Source organism: Portunus trituberculatus, chromosome 9, assembly GCF_017591435.1.
Source record: "Portunus trituberculatus isolate SZX2019 chromosome 9, ASM1759143v1, whole genome shotgun sequence".
Lineage (NCBI taxonomy): Eukaryota > Metazoa > Arthropoda > Malacostraca > Decapoda > Portunidae > Portunus > Portunus trituberculatus.
In genome coordinates this window covers 3,431,816-3,452,742 of record NC_059263.1, presented here as the reverse complement: position 1 = coordinate 3,452,742, position 20,927 = coordinate 3,431,816, and the positions used below count along the sequence as shown (strand labels likewise).

General features: G+C 41.7%; 2 protein-coding genes and 1 long non-coding RNA gene across 3 annotated transcripts; 1 reads left to right on the top strand and 2 right to left on the bottom strand.

The window, feature by feature from the left end:
* Window positions 1-2,905: 2,905 nt before the first annotated feature.
* Window positions 2,906-5,611, bottom strand: LOC123501640. Its single transcript, XM_045250593.1, has 3 exons — window positions 5,156-5,611; window positions 4,694-4,864; window positions 2,906-4,149 (listed from the first exon to the last, which is right to left on the bottom strand). The coding sequence occupies exons 1-3, from the start codon at window positions 5,450-5,452 to the stop codon at window positions 3,802-3,804; spliced, it is 816 nt and encodes a 271-aa protein (XP_045106528.1). The 5' UTR covers window positions 5,453-5,611; the 3' UTR covers window positions 2,906-3,801.
* Window positions 5,612-13,312: 7,701 nt separating this feature from the next.
* LOC123501637 (histone-lysine N-methyltransferase, H3 lysine-79 specific-like) lies at window positions 13,313-20,345 on the bottom strand. The gene is made up of 5 exons (XM_045250586.1): window positions 20,218-20,345; window positions 19,130-19,243; window positions 15,047-17,058; window positions 14,563-14,742; window positions 13,313-13,884 (listed from the first exon to the last, which is right to left on the bottom strand). The coding sequence occupies exons 2-5, from the start codon at window positions 19,221-19,223 to the stop codon at window positions 13,573-13,575; spliced, it is 2,598 nt and encodes an 865-aa protein (XP_045106521.1). The 5' UTR covers window positions 19,224-19,243; window positions 20,218-20,345; the 3' UTR covers window positions 13,313-13,572.
* Window positions 17,024-18,925, top strand: LOC123501647. The gene is made up of 2 exons (XR_006673695.1): window positions 17,024-17,605; window positions 17,745-18,925. It is a non-coding gene; the product is annotated as an uncharacterized LOC123501647 (long non-coding RNA).
* Window positions 20,346-20,927: the final 582 nt, after the last annotated feature.

Here is a 20,927-nt window from a genome sequence, read left to right as displayed (position 1 = left end):
ATATACACATGTACACCAGACCATTCATTCATTCATGTATTAGTTTATAATCAGTTTAGAAACATGGAGTTTGCTAGACTTCGTAGCATTACTCCTTGGAGCAACAGGATATACATAAAGATCAGATCATAACCTACCTTGTACGTACTTTAGGTAGTGAACCGAACATAAATTATCCTTTCACTGGAGGCAGCATGTGCCATGTTATGCTGGCTCCATCCAGAAGGTCGTGTGTTTTACTTGGTTTATGACAGCCTTGGAGTTTGTGCCACTTTTTGTGGTTGTACTGCACATGGTCTCCTCCGCAACACACATACTTGTCGTGTCTTCTGCCGTACATCACCTCCAGGTCTTCTTGCGTTTTGCCACTGGTGTTCCTCCAATTACGTATTTCCTATGAGTACGTCATACACAATTCAATCTTCAGTTAGTTTTTAAGGGTTTTTAAGCAGATATCCCAAAGGTACTACTTACATCTTCTGGTCAGGTTAGAGTCCACCTTCTAAATCAGAGACATGAATCGAATGTACACACAGGGCATAGAGAGTGTTGCCTCATAATGATCTGCTCTGTAGGAGAGTGCACAGTTTGATGTGTGTTTTTCCTGGTAAAATGAGCAAGAAGGACTTGGATGGACATATAATTACTTTTTAAATATTATGGGAAAAGATAATCATAAATTTCGTATAAAATACAGGAATTTCTCGATTTATGCATGGGATACGTTCCTGAAGGGATTGTGTAATGTGAAAATCGTATAAAGTGAACATGATTACTGAATTCAATTTTACACTGTTAGAGGTTCACCTGTATATATATATATATATATATATATATATATATATATATATATATATATATATATATATATATATATATATATATTTATTTATTTACACACACACACACACACACACACACACACACTCTACTGGCAGCTGTAGGTAACATATTGGAATAGTACATAAACAGTTTGTGATTTACTGTGTGAGATCCGGTATTTGCTTTTATAAAAACGTTTTGCCTGTGATATTGATATTTGCGGTGCTTGCATATGCATGATTGTTTGGTTATTGTATGGGCGTTAATTCTTTTAAAATGGTGGGGCGATAATGAGGGAGGGGACGAGCTTGAGGGAATTTACTTCAAGTGGGAGAGCATAGTGAGTGAAATTCGTTAGTTTCTGAGACATGCAGTATATGTTAGGCATATTATAATCTACTTGTGCTATTTGAAATTTAACAATGTTTCTTGTACTCTGTTTTTCTGCCTGTGCTAACATCAACTAAAAGTAGTATCGAATAACTGAAATTAATGTGTATGTTAAGAAGACTTACTACGAATTGTCTCTCGCCATCTTCATATTTTTTCTCTTCTTTTCTTCAAACTAGTTACTTCTGTGTAAATCTTGTTTCTTGCTGTATCATAGACACATACTCTACATATAGTGCTATATTTGTGTCAGAGATGAAAAGTTTAATATGTGCTCAGTATAAATGATAAATGCGCAAGAGTCGGGGGTAAACATTTACATTTAATTTTCACGATGTGAAGGATAAAAGAAGGGATTTTTTTTTCTCTCAAGTCTGTAAATGCAATTCATGCTGTATCCATTCAATTATATCAATATTTTATGATCACATGATATTAGGATGGTTTAAGAAGAAGAAAAAAAACTTTTACGGAGGATATTTTGTGGATGACTCTACCCGATATTTTGGGTTGACTTGCATAACTCCGCCAACTAAATAGGCTCCACCCACTGGCTTCACCCTCCACTGAAGAACGGTATGCATGACAGTCTCTTTCCTTATCTTTCCTCCAAGGTGCCTTTCCATTAAAAGAAGTCCATAGGGTAATGACGGCTCGACCATGGGTGGGCCATTCACCGCAGCTTAAGTGAAGTAGATGAAAATTCAAAATCAAAATAGCCCTGTGGCTGGAATACCTTGTATAGTTAGACCGTGGTCCTGTGGTTGTATGTTGTCATTTGTCATCGTACTGTTTTATTGATGTACTTTCGAGTAATATTTTATCTTAATCATGTGGGTCGTGTGCCTACCGTGCTAATTTCGTACTGGAATTGTGAAAAATGGTCGATAACAACATGGTATATTGTTAGATGGTTATTGTCATATGCTCGTTATAGTCTACTCTATTTAATGGCTCATAAGACGCACCCAGTTTTGGCAAACATTGAAAAAGAAAATAAATAAATAAGAAATAAATAAATGAGTGGATTAAATTTCTGAATACGAAATGAAGGATTTCACCTAACATTTGAAGACTCTCACATGCATTTAGATCATTATTAGATCCCAATATTTTGCACTCAAAAACTTTGATATTTGTTAATAGCGTATACGTACCAATCCTGTTGTGAAATAAAAACATTTCCAATAAGTATGACTTATTATATATTGTTACCTTGAAAGAAAGTTGTTTTGTGGTGTGGTACCAGTCATCACTGTTTATATATGCCGGAAGATGTCTGGGGGATTGATTTTCGAGCCTTTTTTTTTTGCCATAACTTGCCACCAATCACTGCCTCGATGCTGAACCTTGATTGGCCTCATATGATGCAGGCTGATTTCCTAAGTTTTTTTTTTTTTTTTTTTTTTTTAGAAAAAGATCGTCTTACAAGGCATTAAATATGGTAATTGTTTTATAGCTATCGTGTAACTGTCTGGTGGCTGTTGTGAGCTGTGGGATTAATTGGTTATCGTGTGAAAAGTGCAAGTCATGCTCAATCGTGCGGCGTTCGCCTCTCATCGTGCTGCGTGAGACACAATTAAGCTTTAGTGAGAGCGATTGAGTGAGAAAGTGTGTGGAGAGCGTGCTGTGGGACGGGGAAATATTAGTCATAGGTAGTTGGTTTAGGTTTGTGATGGTTGAAAAGCAAATACCAGAAACATTATTTTTATTGATAGTACACAATGTGCATTCAATACTAGCAAAATAATAGCGCAGTTACCGTATGGATAGATGAGCAAAATATATTTGAAGAACAGATGATAGAAGTTTAATTGCCAAAAGTTTGCATTGTACAGTACATGAACAACAAACAGGCAGGAGGAGAAGGAGAGCAGTGATACATAACTTAATTACAGTGTCCAGAGTATTGCAATGAATAAAATGTTGTATGAAGTTTGAACCACTAAACTGAACGTCATTTGTTCCGTATTTATTGGTTGTATAATTGTATATGTGCAAATGAAATCGGTAATTCAAAATCATCGTGCCCAAATATTGAATTAAGTATATGTTCACAAAATAATGAGATCGTTTGGGATCATGCTGCAGGTGAACAGTATGCATCATATCGTCTAGCTCTTTCCCTTCAGTCCATAGCTAGACCTCTCCCCAAGTTCTTTCTTCACCTCCACTTCAAAAGCAGAAGCAGAAACACCTCCAGTCGTCATCACTGTTCCAACTTAAACTACATGCACTTCGTTTATTTCTTTTCTTCTTTTTTTTTTTTTTCTTAATTTTTTTGAGATAGATCCAGTTGGCAACACTATTGACATTATCTACACACACACACACACACACATCTCATAATACTGATAGAAGTACCCCTTAAAAGTGATACATTATTCTCAACACAAAGCGAGTAATGAAGACAATAATAGCATTTACCACCACTCAACCACCACTACTTCCCAAACTGGAGATAACAAAAAATACAAATGATAATAATGGCAGGAAGTAGTCTAGGAGGAGTCAGGTAGACATGCTGAAAGGTAATACACTCACATTTCCTCTCTTCATGAACGAACACACACACACACCTTTCATCTACTAGGGATCAATTCGATACAGACCCTTAGGCCGTGAACTTGACGGAGGATAGGAAGACCTGTCCGTGTTGTGAGAGGTGTGGGATGCCCTTGAACCCATATAGGAGGGACGAGAAGCGGAGTCTGAGATGTATCCTGTTTCCTCTCCGTAGCTTGAGGGTGGCCTTGAACACACACGGGGCAGTACAGGAACGCCACGGGAAGGAATGGAGACAGGGCGGGGTGCTGGGGACGGCTGGGATGGTGGCGGGCCTGGCTGTGGTTGGTGGGATGGGCCACTTTGCTGACGGTCCATCTGGAAGGCTGGGTTATTCTGCCCACCTTCTTCCAGCATATCATAATTCATCATCTGTCGAAGGATATTTTAATTGGTGTTTAGAAAGGAAGGACTGGTTGTGAGGAGACTGAAGAAAAATATGTAAAGAATGTGGGAAGATCAATCATGTGTACGTGCAATGTGGTTTTGTGAAAATGAGTCAACGAAATGAGGATGATGTTTGTAACGGGACAGGAACTAGGTAGGGATGCAATTAGTACACACAAAAGTACGTAGATAGTCCTATATATTATTATTATTATCATTATTATATTCTTTGATTTCTATATGGTATATGGATAACATCTTCGAGGGAACACAAGAAGTATAGGTTATGTATTCGTCATGGGTTATAAACATTTTGAACAAGTTTAATTAAACACAATAAACTTAAAACAAAATACTAGTCTATTGCCTACATGTGGATTTGAACTAAGCAGGCAGGAAAATAAAAATAATAAATAGAAATGCATAGTACAATGAACAAAAGCAGGTGGAATGACGGATCGACAAAAAGAGAGGAAAAGTTGGTAGGCTACGTAAAAAAAAACGAATCTTGTAAATGTTTTTTCCTCACCTTCTTTGGTCTCTTCTGGCGCTGCTGGTGTTTCCTGTAGCCTATGTAACCACCTGCAGCCACCAGCATTACTACAATCAGGCCACCAATCACCCCCACCACTATCACCGCTACATTGCTCCCTGGCCCGTCAATCTTGTCCGTCACTGTGTCCAAGGCAGAGTCAACCTCCTGTAGTACATACAGATTGTTAATTAAGGTGTTATCAATTGGATCTTACATATTCTTACTTATCTAATCGTGTATATCTCAATCTTTTTCTTGACTTGTTACACATTTTTGATGGTGTTACGCAATAGTGACTGAAAATGTTTAAAGACTAATTAGGAACAGGATTCACTATACTGAAGACTTAATCTGTCCAGGAATTCCAAGAAATATGTTCCTCATTGTACTTGTGAAGTGCAATAATTTGTTGAGAGAGAGAGAGAGAGAGAGAGAGAGAGAGAGATAAAAACTCACCTTCTTAACATCCTCTGTCTTCTTTTTCATTTCCTCTTTGTTAATTTGGTATTCATCAATAAGTTCTGGGTTCTTCTCCACTTCGTTGACCACTTCCTGAAGTTTCTCGGACTGGTCAGTGAGGGTGTCCAGCGTTTCCTCGGTAACGTCGCCATCATTGATCTGCTTTGTCACTTCCTCTATTGTAGCCATGACTTCTTTTATTCTGACGCAAAGGTCATTTGGATCAGGGTTATCCTCATTCAATGGCTTGCAAATGTCGTCTTCACTTGACAGCAGCTTTCTTTGTGGGGACATGTGGCTCTTTGAACCCGCGGAGGATGGTGTGGCGGTGGTGGTGGTGGTGTCAGTGGGTGGTTTAATGGTGGTGGTGTCAGTGGGTGGTTTAATGGTGGTGGTGTCAGTGGGTGGTTTAATGGTGGTGGTGTCAGTGGGTGGTTTAATGGTGGTGGTGTCAGTGGGTGGGTTAATGGTGGTGGTGTCAGTGGGTGGTTTAATGGTGGTGGTGTCAGTGGGTGGTTTAATGGTGGTGGTGTCAGTGGGTGGTTTAATGGTGGTGGTGTCAGTGGGTGGTTTAATGGTGGTGGTGTCAGTGGGTGGTTTAATGGTGGTGGTGTCAGTGGGTGGTTTAATGGTGGTGGTGTCAGTGGGTGGTTAATGGTGGTGGTGTCAGTGGGTGGTTTAATGGTGGTGGTGTCAGTGGGTGGTTTAATGGTGGTGGTGTCAGTGGGTGGTTTAATGGTGGTGGTGTCAGTGGGTGGTTTAATGGTGGTGGTGTCAGTGGGTGGTTTAATGGTGGTGGTGTCAGTGGGTGGTTTAATGGTGGTGGTGTCAGTGGGTGGTTTAATGGTGGTGGTGTCAGTGGGTGGTTTAATGGTGGTGGTGTCAGTGGGTGGTTTAATGGTGGTGGTGTCAGTGGGTGGTTTAATGGTGGTGGTGTCAGTGGGTGGTTTAATGGTGGTGGTGTCAGTGGGTGGTTTAATGGTGGTGGTGGGTGGTTTAATGGTGGTGGTGTCAGTGGGTGGTTTAATGGTGGTGGTGTCAGTGGGTGGTTTAATGGTGGTGGTGTCAGTGGGTGGTTTAATGGTGGTGGTGTCAGTGGGTGGTTTAATGGTGGTGGTGTCAGTGGGTGGTTTAATGGTGGTGGTGTCAGTGGGTGGTTTAATGGTGGTGGTGTCAGTGGGTGGGTTAATGGTGGTGGTGTCAGTGGGTGGTTTAATGGTGGTGGTGTCAGTGGGTGGTTTAATGGTGGTGGTGTCAGTGGGTGGTTTAATGGTGGTGGTGTCAGTGGGTGGTTTAATGGTGGTGGTGTCAGTGGGTGGTTTAATGGTGGTGGTGTCAGTGGGTGGTTTAATGGTGGTGGTGTCAGTGGGTGGTTTAATGGTGGTGGTGTCAGTGGGTGGTTTAATGGTGGTGGTGTCAGTGGGTGGTTTAATGGTGGTGGTGTCAGTGGGTGGTTTAATGGTGGTGGTGTCAGTGGGTGGTTTAATGGTGGTGGTGTCAGTGGGTGGTTTAATGGTGGTGGTGTCAGTGGGTGGTTTAATGGTGGTGGTGTCAGTGGGTGGTTTAATGGTGGTGGTGTCAGTGGGTGGTTTAATGGTGGTGGTGTCAGTGGGTGGTTTAATGGTGGTGGTGTCAGTGGGTGGTTTAATGGTGGTGGTGTCAGTGGGTGGTTTAATGGTGGTGGTGTCAGTGGGTGGTTTAATGGTGGTGGTGTCAGTGGGTGGTTTAATGGTGGTGGTGTCAGTGGGTGGTTTAATGGTGGTGGTGTCAGTGGGTGGTTTAATGGTGGTGGTGTCAGTGGGTGGTTTAATGGTGGTGGTGTCAGTGGGTGGTTTAATGGTGGTGGTGTCAGTGGGTGGTTTAATGGTGGTGGTGTCAGTGGGTGGTTTAATGGTGGTGGTGTCAGTGGGTGGTTTAATGGTGGTGGTGTCAGTGGGTGGTTTAATGGTGGTGGTGTCAGTGGGTGGTTTAATGGTGGTGGTGTCAGTGGGTGGTTTAATGGTGGTGGTGTCAGTGGGTGGTTTAATGGTGGTGGTGTCAGTGGGTGGTTTAATGGTGGTGGTGTCAGTGGGTGGTTTAATGGTGGTGGTGTCAGTGGGTGGTTTAATGGTGGTGGTGTCAGTGGGTGGTTTAATGGTGGTGGTGTCAGTGGGTGGTTGGTGGTGTCAGTGGGTGGGGTGGTGGTGTCAGTGGGTGGTTTAATGGTGGTGGTGTCAGTGGGTGGTTTAATGGTGGTGGTGTCAGTGGGTGGTTTAATGGTGGTGGTGTCAGTGGGTGGGTTAATGGTGGTGGTGTCAGTGGGTGGTTTGGTGGTGGTGTCAGTGGGTGGTTTAATGGTGGTGGTGTCAGTGGGTGGTTTAATGGTGGTGGTGTCAGTGGGTGGTTTAATGGTGGTGGTGTCAGTGGGTGGTTTAATGGTGGTGGTGTCGGTGGGTGGTTTAATGGTGGTGGTGTCAGTGGGTGGGTTAATGGTGGTGGTGTCAGTGGGTGGTTTAATGGTGGTGGTGTCAGTGGGTGGGTTAATGGTGGTGGTGTCAGTGGGTGGGTTAATGGTGGTGGTGTCAGTGGGTGGTTTAATGGTGGTGGTGTCAGTGGGTGGGTTAATGGTGGTGGTGTCAGTGGGTGGTTTAATGGTGGTGGTGTCAGTGGATGGGTTAATGGTGGTGGTGTCAGTGGGTGGTTTAATGGTGGTGGTGTCAGTGGGTGGTGGTGGTGGTGTCAGTGGTGGTGGTGTCAGTGGGTGGTGTGATGGGTTAATGGTGGTGGTGTCAGTGGGTGGGTTAATGGTGGTGGTGTCAGTGGGTGGTTTAATGGTGGTGGTGTCAGTGGATGGGTTAATGGTGGTGGTGTCAGTGGATGGGTTAATGGTGGTGGTGTCAGTGGATGGGTTAATGGTGGTGGTGTCAGTGGATGGGTTAATGGTGGTGGTGTCAGTGGATGGGTTAATGGTGGTGGTGTCAGTGGATGGGTTAATGTGGTGGTGTCAGTGGATGGGTTAATGGTGGTGGTGTCAGTGGATGGGTTAATGGTGGTGGTGTCAGTGGATGGGTTAATGGTGGTGGTGTCAGTGGATGGGTTAATGGTGGTGGTGTCAGTGGATGGGTTAATGGTGGTGGTGTCAGTGGATGGGTTAATGGTGGTGGTGTCAGTGGATGGGTTAATGGTGGTGGTGTCAGTGGATGGGTTAATGGTGGTGGTGTCAGTGGGTGGTTTAATGGTGGTGGTGTCAGTGGGTGGTTTGATGGTGGTGGTGGTGGTGGTGTCAGTAGGTGGTTTAATGGTGGTGGTGGTGGTGGTGGTGGTGGGTGATGGATGGATTCAATAAATTTAGAAGTTTATTGAGTGTGTTCTGGATTTCTTTCAGTTCTGTTTTCACCTTTGCAGTAGCTCTTCATCTGTGTTAGAGAGAGAGAGAGAGAGAGAGAGAGAGAGAGAGAGAGAGAGAGAGAGAGAGAGAGAGAGAGAGTCATCATTGTGGTAAGAGGTAATAAAAGTATCTCAATATGCATACATTTACACAGGTACAACAAAGCATTCTTACATCCTCCCCTCTATGACAGTACTAGTGTTTTGATAACTATCTGTATTCAATCACCACATTCTGGGCCACATTGTATAAGTGTTTTTTTCAGAAAAAAAACTATCTCCTAACATGTAAACTCACATCTCAGTTCCTTTCACCCACTGTCTCTGACATGCTCTGAAAAGGAGTTCAATAAAATCACTAGTGACTTACAGGTATCCTGAGCTTTGGCTGGAACATTGGTGCAAGACAGTGCCAACATTGCCACCACCATGGCCACCTTCATCCTTTTTGACCAGATTCCTTCCATTTTCCTGAAAGACACCTGGGTTAACACTTTCTCAATAAATATGGCATTCCATTTTCACAATTTGCAGGTTGCTAAGCTTTCTGTAAACAGGCAGAGTTCCTTTACCTCACTTCCTCTTTCCTACACCAAGGCTGAAGCCAGCTCCACTGCTGGCCACTGAGTTTACTGCCTGTGTGAAGCCTGGGTGTGTAGTGGATTTGGGCAAGGGTGTACCGCAGCGATATAGGAAGGTGATAACAACTCCCTTTATCCTGCTCCACTCTTATCTGTCTTATAAACACTGAGTTTCATAATGGCATGAGAACTAGCATTGTAATGATATCCAGTTGTTCAAGCTAAGTGGTGACGTCATATTCCACGAATCTTATAAAGAAAAGAATAAAAGAAAAAAAAAAAAAAATGGTATATACACATGTACACCAGACCATTCATTCATTCATGTATTAGTTTATAATCAGTTTAGAAACATGGAGTTTGCTAGACTTCGTAGCATTACTCCTTGGAGCAACAGGATATACATAAAGATCAGATCATAACCTACCTTGTACGTACTTTAGGTAGTGAACCGAACATAAATTATCCTTTCACTGGAGGCAGCATGTGCCATGTTATGCTGGCTCCATCCAGAAGGTCGTGTGTTTTACTTGGTTTATGACAGCCTTGGAGTTTGTGCCACTTTTTGTGGTTGTACTGCACATGGTCTCCTCCGCAACACACATACTTGTCGTGTCTTCTGCCGTAAATCACCTCCAGGTCTTCTTGCGTTTTGCCACTGGTGTTCCTCCAATTATGTATTTCCTATGAGTACGTCATACACAATTCAATCTTCAGTTAGTTTTTAAGGGTTTTTAAGCGTATATCCCAAAGGTACTACTTACATCTTCTGGTCAGGTTAGAGTCCACCTTCTAAATCAGAGATATGAATTGAATGTACACACAGGGCATAGAGAGTGTTGCCTCATAATGATCTGCTCTGTAGGAGAGTGCACAGTTTGATGTGTGTTTTTCCTGGTAAAATGATCAAGAAGGACTTGGATGGACATGTAATTGTTTTTTTAATATTATGGGAAAAGATAATCTTGAATTTCCTGTGAATTATATGATATAGACACCTAAAAGTTACATTCAATAGCTTGTAATATTATGCAAGCCCTTAAAACTATCCTACATATTTTTCTTAGCATAGCCAAGCTTCTGTGAATCAGGAAGATATAGTATCCCTTCAGATATTACAAAACACTGAGAAATATATGTAATAATAATGGATCACACTACAATATACGTGCCAGCATTAGTCACTGGTTCACTAGCTCACTGTGTGTTTCTGAGATTGCAAAAGAATTCCTTTATGTGCGTCAATGGTTTATCACTAAGCTCTTATCAGGAGACGAACTTATCATGGCGTCACATGAATAATCTCACTTTACTCCTTTATTAACATAGTGCATCAATAATCCGAGAATCTTTAGTTGCAGGAAGTGAAAAGAAATGAAATTACGTTGTTGCCTCCATGTAGAGAATGACTAGCGGTTGATCTCTGCACAAAGAAATATCCATGCATGTTTTGTGATCTTATGTAAGTTCATTGTCATTAAAATACAAGTGGTGATGTTACTTTGTGTGGTGGGAGCAGTGGTGGTGGTGGTGGTGGTGGTGGTGGTGGTGGCAGCAGTGGTGGTGGTGAAAGTGGAGGTGGTGTATGGGAAAGAAGATGTAGTAGATTAGGGCTACAGGCTTTCCAGCAGTGTGGCTAATCTTACGAGTATCTTATCAGACAGACCACAACAGAATTACAAGCAGCATGACAGTTGTGTATGTGTGTCACATGGATAACCTCTTTTGATAAACATATTTGTGTACAACTGTGTGTGTGTGTGTGTGTGTGTGTGTGTGTGTGTGTGACACACACACACACACACACACACACACACACACACACACACACACACACACAGACAAGATCTGGGAGTGGAGCAGAGAATGGCAAATGGAATTTAATATCAAGAAGTGTGGAGTGATGAATTTTGGTAAGAGCAGTATGAGACCAGTGTTCAGATATAAGATGGGGGATGAGGAATTAGAAATAAGGACTGAAGAGAGAGATCTGGGAATAACTGTGACGGAGGGGCTCTCATCAGAGGTTCATGTAAAGAGGAAATCTGGTGAAGCGTACAATTTAGTAAGGAACATAAAAACTGCATTCTGCTACATGGATGAGGAGATGACCAAGAAGTTGATTGTTACAATGATTAGACCCAGGTTGGAGTATGCAGCGGTGATTTGGTCTCCAAGAATGGCAAGGGATAAGAGGAAGCTGGAACGCATGCAGAGGGCTGCGACGAAGCTGCCCAAAACCTTGGTGAATCTGTCTTATGAGCAGAGACTGGAAAAATTGAGTCTGCTGACACTGGAAAAAAGAAGGGAGAGAGGAGACCTTATCACTATGTATAGGATTCTGTCTGACATTGAGAAGTTGGACCGTGATGATCTGGTGGTGAGGGATATGAGAAGTGGGAGGAAGCATGGGAAAAAAGTGAAGATGAGTGTGTGTACAAAGGACATAAAGAAGTACAGTTTTCCACAAAGAATTGTAGGGATCTGGAATGCACTGGAGAAAGAAGTGGTTGAAGCAAAAACAATTAATGGATTTAAGGAAAAGTTAGATAAGAGTAGATAATATCTACTCTTATCTAACTTTTCCTTAAATCCGTGAATTGATTATAGAGACAGGACAGCACGAGTTTGAACTCCTCCTCCCGTAAACAACAACTAGGTAAATACACACACACACACACACACACACACACACATAATTTGCTAAGGAATACTGGAGTAGCATTTCACTACATGGACAAAGAAATGAAGAAATTGATAAGTACTATAATAAGACCCAGATTGGAATATGCAGTAGTGTGGACCCCTCATAAAAAGAAACACATAAGAAAGTTGGAGAGACTACAAAAAATGGCTACAAGAATGGTTCCAGAATTTGAAGGGATGACATATGAGGAGAGACTAAAGGCTATGGATCTGCCAACCCTGGAACAAAGAAGGGAGAGGAGATCTGATACAAGTTTATAAATTGATCAACGGAATGGACCAAGTGGATAATGAGAAACTGATCCTGAGAGAAGAATATGACATTCGAAGCACAAGATCACATAGTAAAAAGCTGAGAAAAGGAAAATGTCTCAGAGATGTTAAAAAATATAGTTTCCCACAAAGATGTATTGAGACGTGGAACAGTTTAAATGAAGAAGTAGTGTCTGCAATGAGTGTGCATACTTTTAAAGTAAGATTGGATAAGTGTAGATATGGAGACAGGGCCACACGAGCATAAAGCCCAGGCCCTGTAAAACTACAACTAGATAAACTAGGTAAATACACACACACACACACACACACACACACACACACACACACACACACACACACACACTCACACACACACACACACAGTTTGAGTGAGGAAGTGGTGTCAGCAAAGAGTGTGGATAGCTTTAAAGAAAAATTGGATAAGTGTAGATATGGAGATGGGGCCACATGAGTGTAAAGCCTAGGCCCTGTAAAACTACAACTAGGTAAATACAACTAGGTAAATACACACACATACACATAAAGTCTTAAAAAAAAACACATCTACAATAGCATATACTGTATAATTTCAACAAATACAGTTATATCATTGAATAAAGACACAATGTAATGCTGTAGAAGAAAAGAGAAGAAAAGGAAAGAGTAAAAAGTCGTCCACCAGATCATATTACACTATCTTAGGTCCACACAAGCTGAGTGGACACAAACACCTCAGAACAATTAATCTTTTCACTGCTAGATATTTTTTTCAGTGATTATCCTTTACTTTTTTTGTCTATGTTTTTTGCACAATGGTTCTTGTGTACACAGAGCTGCTGGTTGATCCAAGGCACACCTCACCACTGACATCTTGCCTTAGCTTCTTTAAACAGGCTCCACCAGAACTCGTTTGGGTGTTCAAGATCAGCAGTAAGGACAAGACATCACATTTTTATCTCATTGTAGGGACAAAGATCTGTGGCAAGAGGGTTTCTAATGCATTCTATTGCTTTTACGTATCTTGTATGACACACAACATAAAGCGAATGAATGGATAATTAACAACAGCAATGATTATAACAAAGACCTTACCATGACCCCCCCTGAGAGAATTCTGAGAAACTCCTTGGAGATTAGATTAGATTAGACTAAGGAAAGGAAGAGAAGCAAAAGGAGAGAGAGAGAGAGAGAGAGAGAGAGAGAGAGAGAGAGAGAGAGAGAGAGAGAGAGAGAGAGAGAGAGAGAGAGAGAGAGAGAGAGAGAGAGAGAGAGAGAGAGAGAGAGAGAGAGAGAGAGAGAGAGAGAGAGAAGGAAGTAGGAGACACATTTCATGGTCATTTATTAGAGAGAAAATCAATAAGAGCTCAATATGGAGAAAGACTACCACTCATTACAAAACAAAGCAACTAAACAGGAGATATGCAGGTAAACATATACAATTTACACCCAGGATAGACTGAACAATTACACCACACACACACACACACACACACACACACTGTAATCCTACCCTTTATGGTTCTGCATGTTGGGATCTGAATGAACAAAGTGACCCTTTACACCATGCTTGACAGTGGTAATTAAGTGTGCATCAGCTGCTGTGTGTGTTATTGCAGCAGAGTCACAGGTAGAGGAGAGAGTACAGCTTCCCTTGGGCAATCTCTGGGCTTCTTGAGTTCTCCCACAGCTCAAGTCTTGGCCAGAAAAGGAGCATGGGTTGGATTCTGAATGTAGTGTGTGAGGCTCGTCCTCCCTCATGCCAGGGTTTGTGTGGCCAGAGTTTAGGAAGCTTTGGATTGGTATGTGCTCAGTGTGTATCTGGTGAAGGAAGAAACTTGTGAGGTGCATTTATTGATCTCTCTGTATGTCAGTGTGATTGAGTCAAGTTTGTGATGTCTTCCTTGGTACTGGTAAATGAGTGTGTCTTTATCTTTCAGGTTTGTTGCTTCCACATAATAATTCTTTCGGTAATGTACTCACTGGTTCATTGCTGTATGTATTTGCACTTTTCCATATCCTCATTTTGCTTCTACTACTACTACTACTACTACTACTACTATTACTATTACCATCACCACTTAATACTCATGTTGGTGATGAAGAGTGATAATGATGGTGATAAATGATAGTGATAGTGTTAATACTCTTGTCGTGTGTGTGTGTGTGTGTGTGTGTGTGTGTGTGTGTGTGTGTGTGTGTGTGTGTGTGTGTGTGTGTGTGTGTGTGTGTGTGTGTGTGTGTGTGTGTGTGTGTGTGTGTGTGTGTGTGTGTGTGTGTGTGTGTGTGTGTGTGCTGTTGTTGCTGCTGCACCTGGTAAACTTTGTTCTTAGAGAAGCAGAGAAAAATAGACACAAAAGTAATTAATCATACAATGAAGACATAAAATGATTAATAATAGATCAAATGATAGATAATAAATAAAATAATAAATGAAATAATAAAACACACACACACACACACACACACACACACACACACACACACACAGAGGCTTACTTTCCGGCACACTTCTTCTCGGTGCACTTGGCGGTGACGAGCCAAGACAAGAGCTAAAGTAACCAGCATACACAGGAGCACCAAGCCCCCCCCGACTCCCAGGGCCACCAGCATCACCAGGGTCGGCCCTCCACCCCTGGCAAGCCTGGTCTCACTCTGCTCCCTGGCCCTCACCACCATCTGGCCAGGGAAGGGTGAGGTGCAGCATTCAGTACAGTCTCTCATCCTTACTACAGGACAATCTAACTACTGCCTTTCTATTCTGCAACTGTTGTGTTCTTTTGTATAATTTTACTATGGATCTAAAACAAATTTCCATTTGACTTTACCAGTCTGCTCTCTTCATGAAATTCCCTTTCCATTATGTTAATATTTTTTCATCCTTCTCTATTCTACATTCCTATCAAAACTTTTCTTTTTTCTTTACCAATGCTAGTCATGACACCACCTTCACTAAACACCAATGAGCAAAACAAAGGCTCACCTTCTCCAGCTGATGAAGGTACGACACAAACACCTTCTGCTGCACCATGGAGGGGAAGGTCACATCTGCCTCAGCCTCCTCCACCACCTTGCCCAGCGTCTCTCTTCTCACCTGAAGTGTGTGGACACCTTCCCTCGTCACTCCCTCCTGTGTCATCTCCCGCATCATGTCCTTGATACCCACCAAAACACTGAAAACCTGGGCACAGAGACCCTGCATGGATTTGGCTGTTGTCTTGGCACAGAAGTGGGGAGGAGGCTCTGTGGTGGTGGCAGGAAGCATCTGAAGAACATGACGGGCATTCCGTATCTTTGAAACACTGTCAAGCATTTTTTCTTTTGTTTTTATCCTTCTGCGTTTCTTGATTTCATAGTTGGTGGCAGTGTTTGGAGTGTGGTGGTTGTTGTCGTCATTATTTGTCTCCTCTGATGGGTTGGTGTCCATTGAGTCTCTGTCCAGTTCAATTTTATCCTTCCTGATCTGTTGTGATTCTGTCTCTGTGTAATCATTGTCTTTCTCTTTCACTTGTGTCTTTTTTTGCATTAGGGATGTTCTCTCTGAAATGTCCTTATGTTTCAGCTTTCCTCTTATTTTTTTCTTGATATCTAGTGAGTCATCATCATCTTGGTGGTTATATAGTGATGCTTTCTTCCTTTTCTTCTTATGCTTGAGTTTTGCTTCATCTTTCATCTCTGTTCCACTTTTTTCTCCTGCATTCTGTGTCTTCATCTCAAACAATGCCTTATCATTCCCCAAGCCCTCATTTGTACTCTTATCAGTTTCATTAGATTCGTCACTACTCTCTGACTCCTCTTCTTGTTCTTCTTCTGTCACTATCTCATCTTCATGTCCTCCTTTCATATGTAAGCTCACTTTCTTAGCATTCACTTCTTTTCTATCAAGCACATTCTTTTCACCATTCTTCCTCCTATTATTAACAAACCTATCTCTGCTTTGTTCATCCATATCACTGGCTGTTATTTCATCATCATTTATATCTCCTTGCTGCTCTTTCTCTTCTTCTTCCTCCCTGTTCCCTGGTTCACTCATTCCTCCTAGGCTATCCTCTTCATCACCCAAGATATTCTGAAAGTACTTGCTCCTATATTCACTTGCATTTCTTGAGTCAGACTGTGGAATATTGTAATGAAAGGGGATTGCTTCCTTGCTGGTTATCCTTGTCTCATCACCTTCTGTTGCATCTTCTAGACCCCTTGATGTATTAGGTGAGGACTGGGAGGCAGAGGCAGGAGGTGAGTGACTGAATAATGGGTATGTGGGTGAGTTGTGAGTTTCATTGGCTGAGATGGGTGAGTGAGTCTGTGAATGCAATATTGGTCCAGCAAGAGATGTCAGAGTGGGTGTGTAAGTTTGTGGATGTGCAAGTCTGGTGGAAGAAGGAGAGGCTGTGGAGATGGGTGAGTTAGTGTGTGGATGCATGGCAAGGGAAGAGGAAGCAGTTGAGGTGACAGCACGAGATGATTGGGGGAGTTTACTGGAGACAGAAGAGAAGGAGAAGGTCATGGATTCACCTAGCATGGGTGTAATGGTAGAAGGTTCAGTGGATGCTGAGATGAGGGCAAGCAGTGTTGAGTTGATGGAAGGCATTGATGATGATAAGCTGATAGGATTCACAAGTAGTATGGAGGCAGGAGGAGGGATGAGTAGTGAAGACGCAGTGCCTGTAAATGAAACTTTCGGTGTCGTTGTAGTGAAGATCAGAGGGACTGGTTCAGAAGGAAGAGATGATGATGTGGAGGAGGTGGAAGGCAAAGGAGTGGATTTGGAGGAAACATAAGGGACAGAGGAATGATTAGAAAAGAGTGGATGGACTTTTATAGGGTATGGGATGTGTCTGACAGTGGAGTGTGGGAAGGCGGTGATGGTGGTGGTAGTGGTGGTAGTGGATAGTCCGTGTGTTTCAGCAGCGTGGAGGAGGCGGGCCAGGTACTCCATGATGATCTTGTACTCCACTATGGCATCTCTGAGAAGCTTCTTGGTGGCATGTGGACCTTTGGGGGTGATGAATTAGAACCCATATCATTGTCATCAATTCTTGCACTCACTGCTACTCACTCATTACTATAGTGTGTCTACTCTAAAGTGGCTCCTGGGTTTTGGTTGGAAAGGTGTCTCAGGGAAAGCGTGGCTGTCAGATCTTGAGGGAAACCATGAGCTGTCCTTGTAATAAGTGCATTGATCAACAGAAAACAGGTATTATTCACATCAATAAGCTACGTGTTTAAAATCCAGAGCCATTTTACAGTAGACAGACTATAACACACAGCAGGATAAAGGTTCCTCTTCATCTGCTTACTTAAAACCATCTCCTTTGCTTAACTGGCTTTTATCACTGAATTCCTTCTTTATTCTTTCCTAGAACTCATTCACACACAAAACATGGTGATCAGGAACAGGGTAATATGACACATAAAACTTCTTAATTACTGATTGCAACACCCTCAATGTTCATATTTTTCTTTAGGTCCTGAACTCTATCTGGTGCAGTATCAGTCACGTCACAGGACCGGCAATGATAGAGACAAGTGGTGGTGACAGGTGAGCCTTATCAGCAAAAACATTTGATTTACAGACACTTGAGAGTGGAGAGGAGTGCGGTGCAAACAAAGATTAATAAGAGTGCAAAATGGCAACTTGATACATGGCCAATTCATAATCTGAGTGTGCTCATCGACAGGTACTCCACTGCAAGGTGTGAATGGAACGGATAAGATCTTGCAAGAACACCAAATGAATGGAATACTATATCATGAATGTGGAATGCTGATAATGAACAGGATGTGGGGAAATACACCATGACTCAAGACCTCAATGATGCAGTGATGAGTGTGCGGTACTTTGGCTCATATTGTCATCCACTTCTGTGCTTCACCTCCACTATTTCAAAAGGCTTTATCTAAATTTACACAAGTTTTTTTTAACCCCTTCAGTATCGTGCCACGCTTTCATATACATTCTGGTTAATATTTAGCGATTTTATACGATTTCAAAAACTTATGTGGGGATTAGAATAGTAAAAACTCTGGCCATTAATCTTTTGACCTCCTCCATACACCCTTGCCAATGCAAATATAATCATCCAATCATACCCAAAAATCATGGTAAAGTGTGTCTCAGTACTGAAGGGGTTAAGGTATTTTTACAGATCTAGAGGCAGAGTGACAAGTTTTCTGCAATATTAAGTTGAGAAACAATCTTGAAAACCCCGCTAATCATCTCTGTGGCCTTGGAAAATAGTCGTGGTGAGACAGCAAAACACTTTTAAATGTAGACCTTTGTCTCACCGACTGTGTGGGACTGCTGACCTGGTACACAAAGAGATGGTACAGATTACAATCATAATGCCTTTAATTTCATCACCAGTAATTAAAACTTATCTGGAAGTAATGAGGTACTGGGTGACATAGTGAGAATCGGATAATTTTCCTGTCAAGAAGCCATGTACATTTTGAAAGAAACTAGAATAATATGCTGGATCTAATCTTAATCTCAGTGACAACACACCCTAATATCCTGATTGAGAGGTGGATGTCTGCCCTGTCACCCCATCACCTACCCTATCACGTGACCAATGAACCGCTAGTTACATCTGCCTTTGACTGACGTGAACATTACTACTGGGCAGATAAGGTGATAACGCTCTGTGCCATGTAACTACCTCACCACAATCTGCTGGCTGAGATAAGAGTGGCGCAGACACAAGATATGAGTGTAACAAGGAGAAAGAGAGTAGGTAATAGCTTTTACTGTGGAGCAAATGTGTGTTTTGGTATCAAGTATTAATATGCTGAGCTTTTCACACCTAATACAGAGAGAGAGAGAGAGAGAGAGAGAGAGAGAGAGAGAGAGAGAGAGAGAGAGAGAGAGAGAGAGAGAGAGAGAGAGAGAGAGAGAGAGAGAGAGAGAGAGAGAGAGAGAGAGAAGAGAGAGAGAAAGAGAGAAAAAGACAAAGACTACACAAAATAAACTTCTAATATCTCAAAAAAAAAAAAAAAAAAAATTAAACAAAACAAAAATAGGAAAAAAGAATAAAAAAAAATTTAGGGCAGCCAGAGTTCTTACGATTGCTTGGTGCCCCATGACAACAGGCAGTGGTGAGCAGCAGGAGCACCGTCAGCACCAGGCGACTTGTGAGATGCGGCCAAGAAATCTTCATGCTCTCTGTACTGTAAAAAGCTGTCAGAAGAACAAAGAGATGTGTGTGTGTGTGTGAGTAGCATTATGAGAACATCTTTGAATAACTTCCACTACACCATTAGAATCACAAAAATACTATCTTCAGAACACTAAGATCTTTAATTTCCGTTGTAACATTAGAATCATAAAACTATCTTCAAAACACTAAGATCTTTCATTATTTCATGTTCAAAGTGTAGAATTGTTAATCTGTCTCTGGAATCATGAAAACACCTTGTAAACACTAAATTCATTGCTCCAAGTTCTGAGTGAAGTATCATTGTTACTCCAGCACAACAATCACAAAAAAACATCATGAAAACCCCAATAACTTTTGCTAGAATCTCCCAAAAACCACAGAACCTTCATGAAACATCCACTGGTCATGAAAACTCTCCTTGAATGTCTTTACAGTATAGAAATCACAATAGTCATAAAAACCCTACTTGAAATCACAGCTGGAATCATAAAAACCACCTCGAAAATCCCAAACTGCTTTTATATCCTTTCAAACTAAGCTGGAGATAAGATATTGCAACATTTGAACGCACACACGTACAACTACACAAATACAGTATAATAAACACAATACATCGAACTTACTAAAGGTCATGTGTTGCACCACTACCTCAAGGATATGACAATATTTCCTAGAGATAGACAAAATATCACAAATCCGTCATAAAGATGAGAGAGAGAGAGAGAGAGAGAGAGAGAGAGAGAGAGAGAGAGAGAGAGAGGGTAAACAAATAGACAAACTCAATCAAAAGCCAAGGAAAAGTAGAGTAGACAAAAACTGAACAAAGAAAATAAAAAGAAAATGAAAGAGGAAAGAGAGAGAGAGAGAGAGAGAGAGAGAGAGAGAGAGAGAGAGAGAGAGAGAGAGAGAGACCTCCATACAAAAACTAATAACCTCTGTGGCCTTCTAAAAACAATGACACTGAAAACTCAAACCACAAATCTGAATCTCTTACCATGAAGGTGTAGAATTCCACAACCTGCCTTGCCTCACACCACCATGGACACCAGGGCCTGTGCTGCACCGCCTCACACTGCTGCCTGTGGACATGCCCTCACCTTACCTCAATACAAAAAGAACAGTGTATCAACAGATCATGCCACTAACTGTAAACGCTCGGGGCTCCTGGACTCACCCACGCCTGCTGTGATGGGTGGTGAAGGATGAAGGGAGGTGGTGAAGGAAGGCGGGAAAGAAGGGAGGGAAGTTGAGGTTACTACATCCTTGTATAAATGTTAGTGGTAAATGGTACTGGTGTGGAGTAACTTTGTGGTATTGTCATGTCTCTGGTCTGGTTCTAACAGTAACAGACTGCAAATTATATGAAGAGAAATATCAATAATGCAAGGAGTGAAGGAAGGGAGGGATGATGGGATTACTACATCCTTGTATAAATGCTAGTGGTAAATAGTAATGGTGTGGAGTAACTGTGGTTTTCTCACATATCTGCTTTGGTTCTAACTGTAAAACATACTGCAAATCACATATATAAAGAGAAATATCCATAATGCAAACACAACATTGGTAAGAGATACACTCACAAGAATTCCTCTCTGATTCAAAGAATAACAGACTGCAATTCATGCATGAAAAAAAAAAAAAAAAAAAAAAAAAAATAGAAACAACATGACTTTGGTAAAGAATAATCACATGAATTTCTCTCAA

What these genes read in the sequence shown, in the direction of transcription:
- LOC123501640 (XM_045250593.1), bottom strand. Translation starts at nt 5,452, where the DNA reads ATGTCCCCACAAAGAAAGCTGCTGTCAAGTGAAGACGACATTTGCAAG. An exon ending in AGACAGAGGATGTTAAGAAG is followed by an intron (nt 4,865 to 5,155) that starts GTGAGTTTTTAT and finishes TATGTACTACAG; the next exon opens with GAGGTTGACTCTGCCTTGGA. An exon ending in GCCAGAAGAGACCAAAGAAG is followed by an intron (nt 4,150 to 4,693) that starts GTGAGGAAAAAA and finishes ATCCTTCGACAG; the next exon opens with ATGATGAATTATGATATGCT.
- LOC123501637 (XM_045250586.1), bottom strand. Translation starts at nt 19,223, where the DNA reads ATGAAGATTTCTTGGCCGCATCTCACAAGTCGCCTGGTGCTGACGGTG. An exon ending in TCATGGGGCACCAAGCAATC is followed by an intron (nt 17,059 to 19,129) that starts GTAAGAACTCTG and finishes TCACCCCCAAAG; the next exon opens with GTCCACATGCCACCAAGAAG. An exon ending in ACCTTCATCAGCTGGAGAAG is followed by an intron (nt 14,743 to 15,046) that starts GTGAGCCTTTGT and finishes TTCCCTGGCCAG; the next exon opens with ATGGTGGTGAGGGCCAGGGA.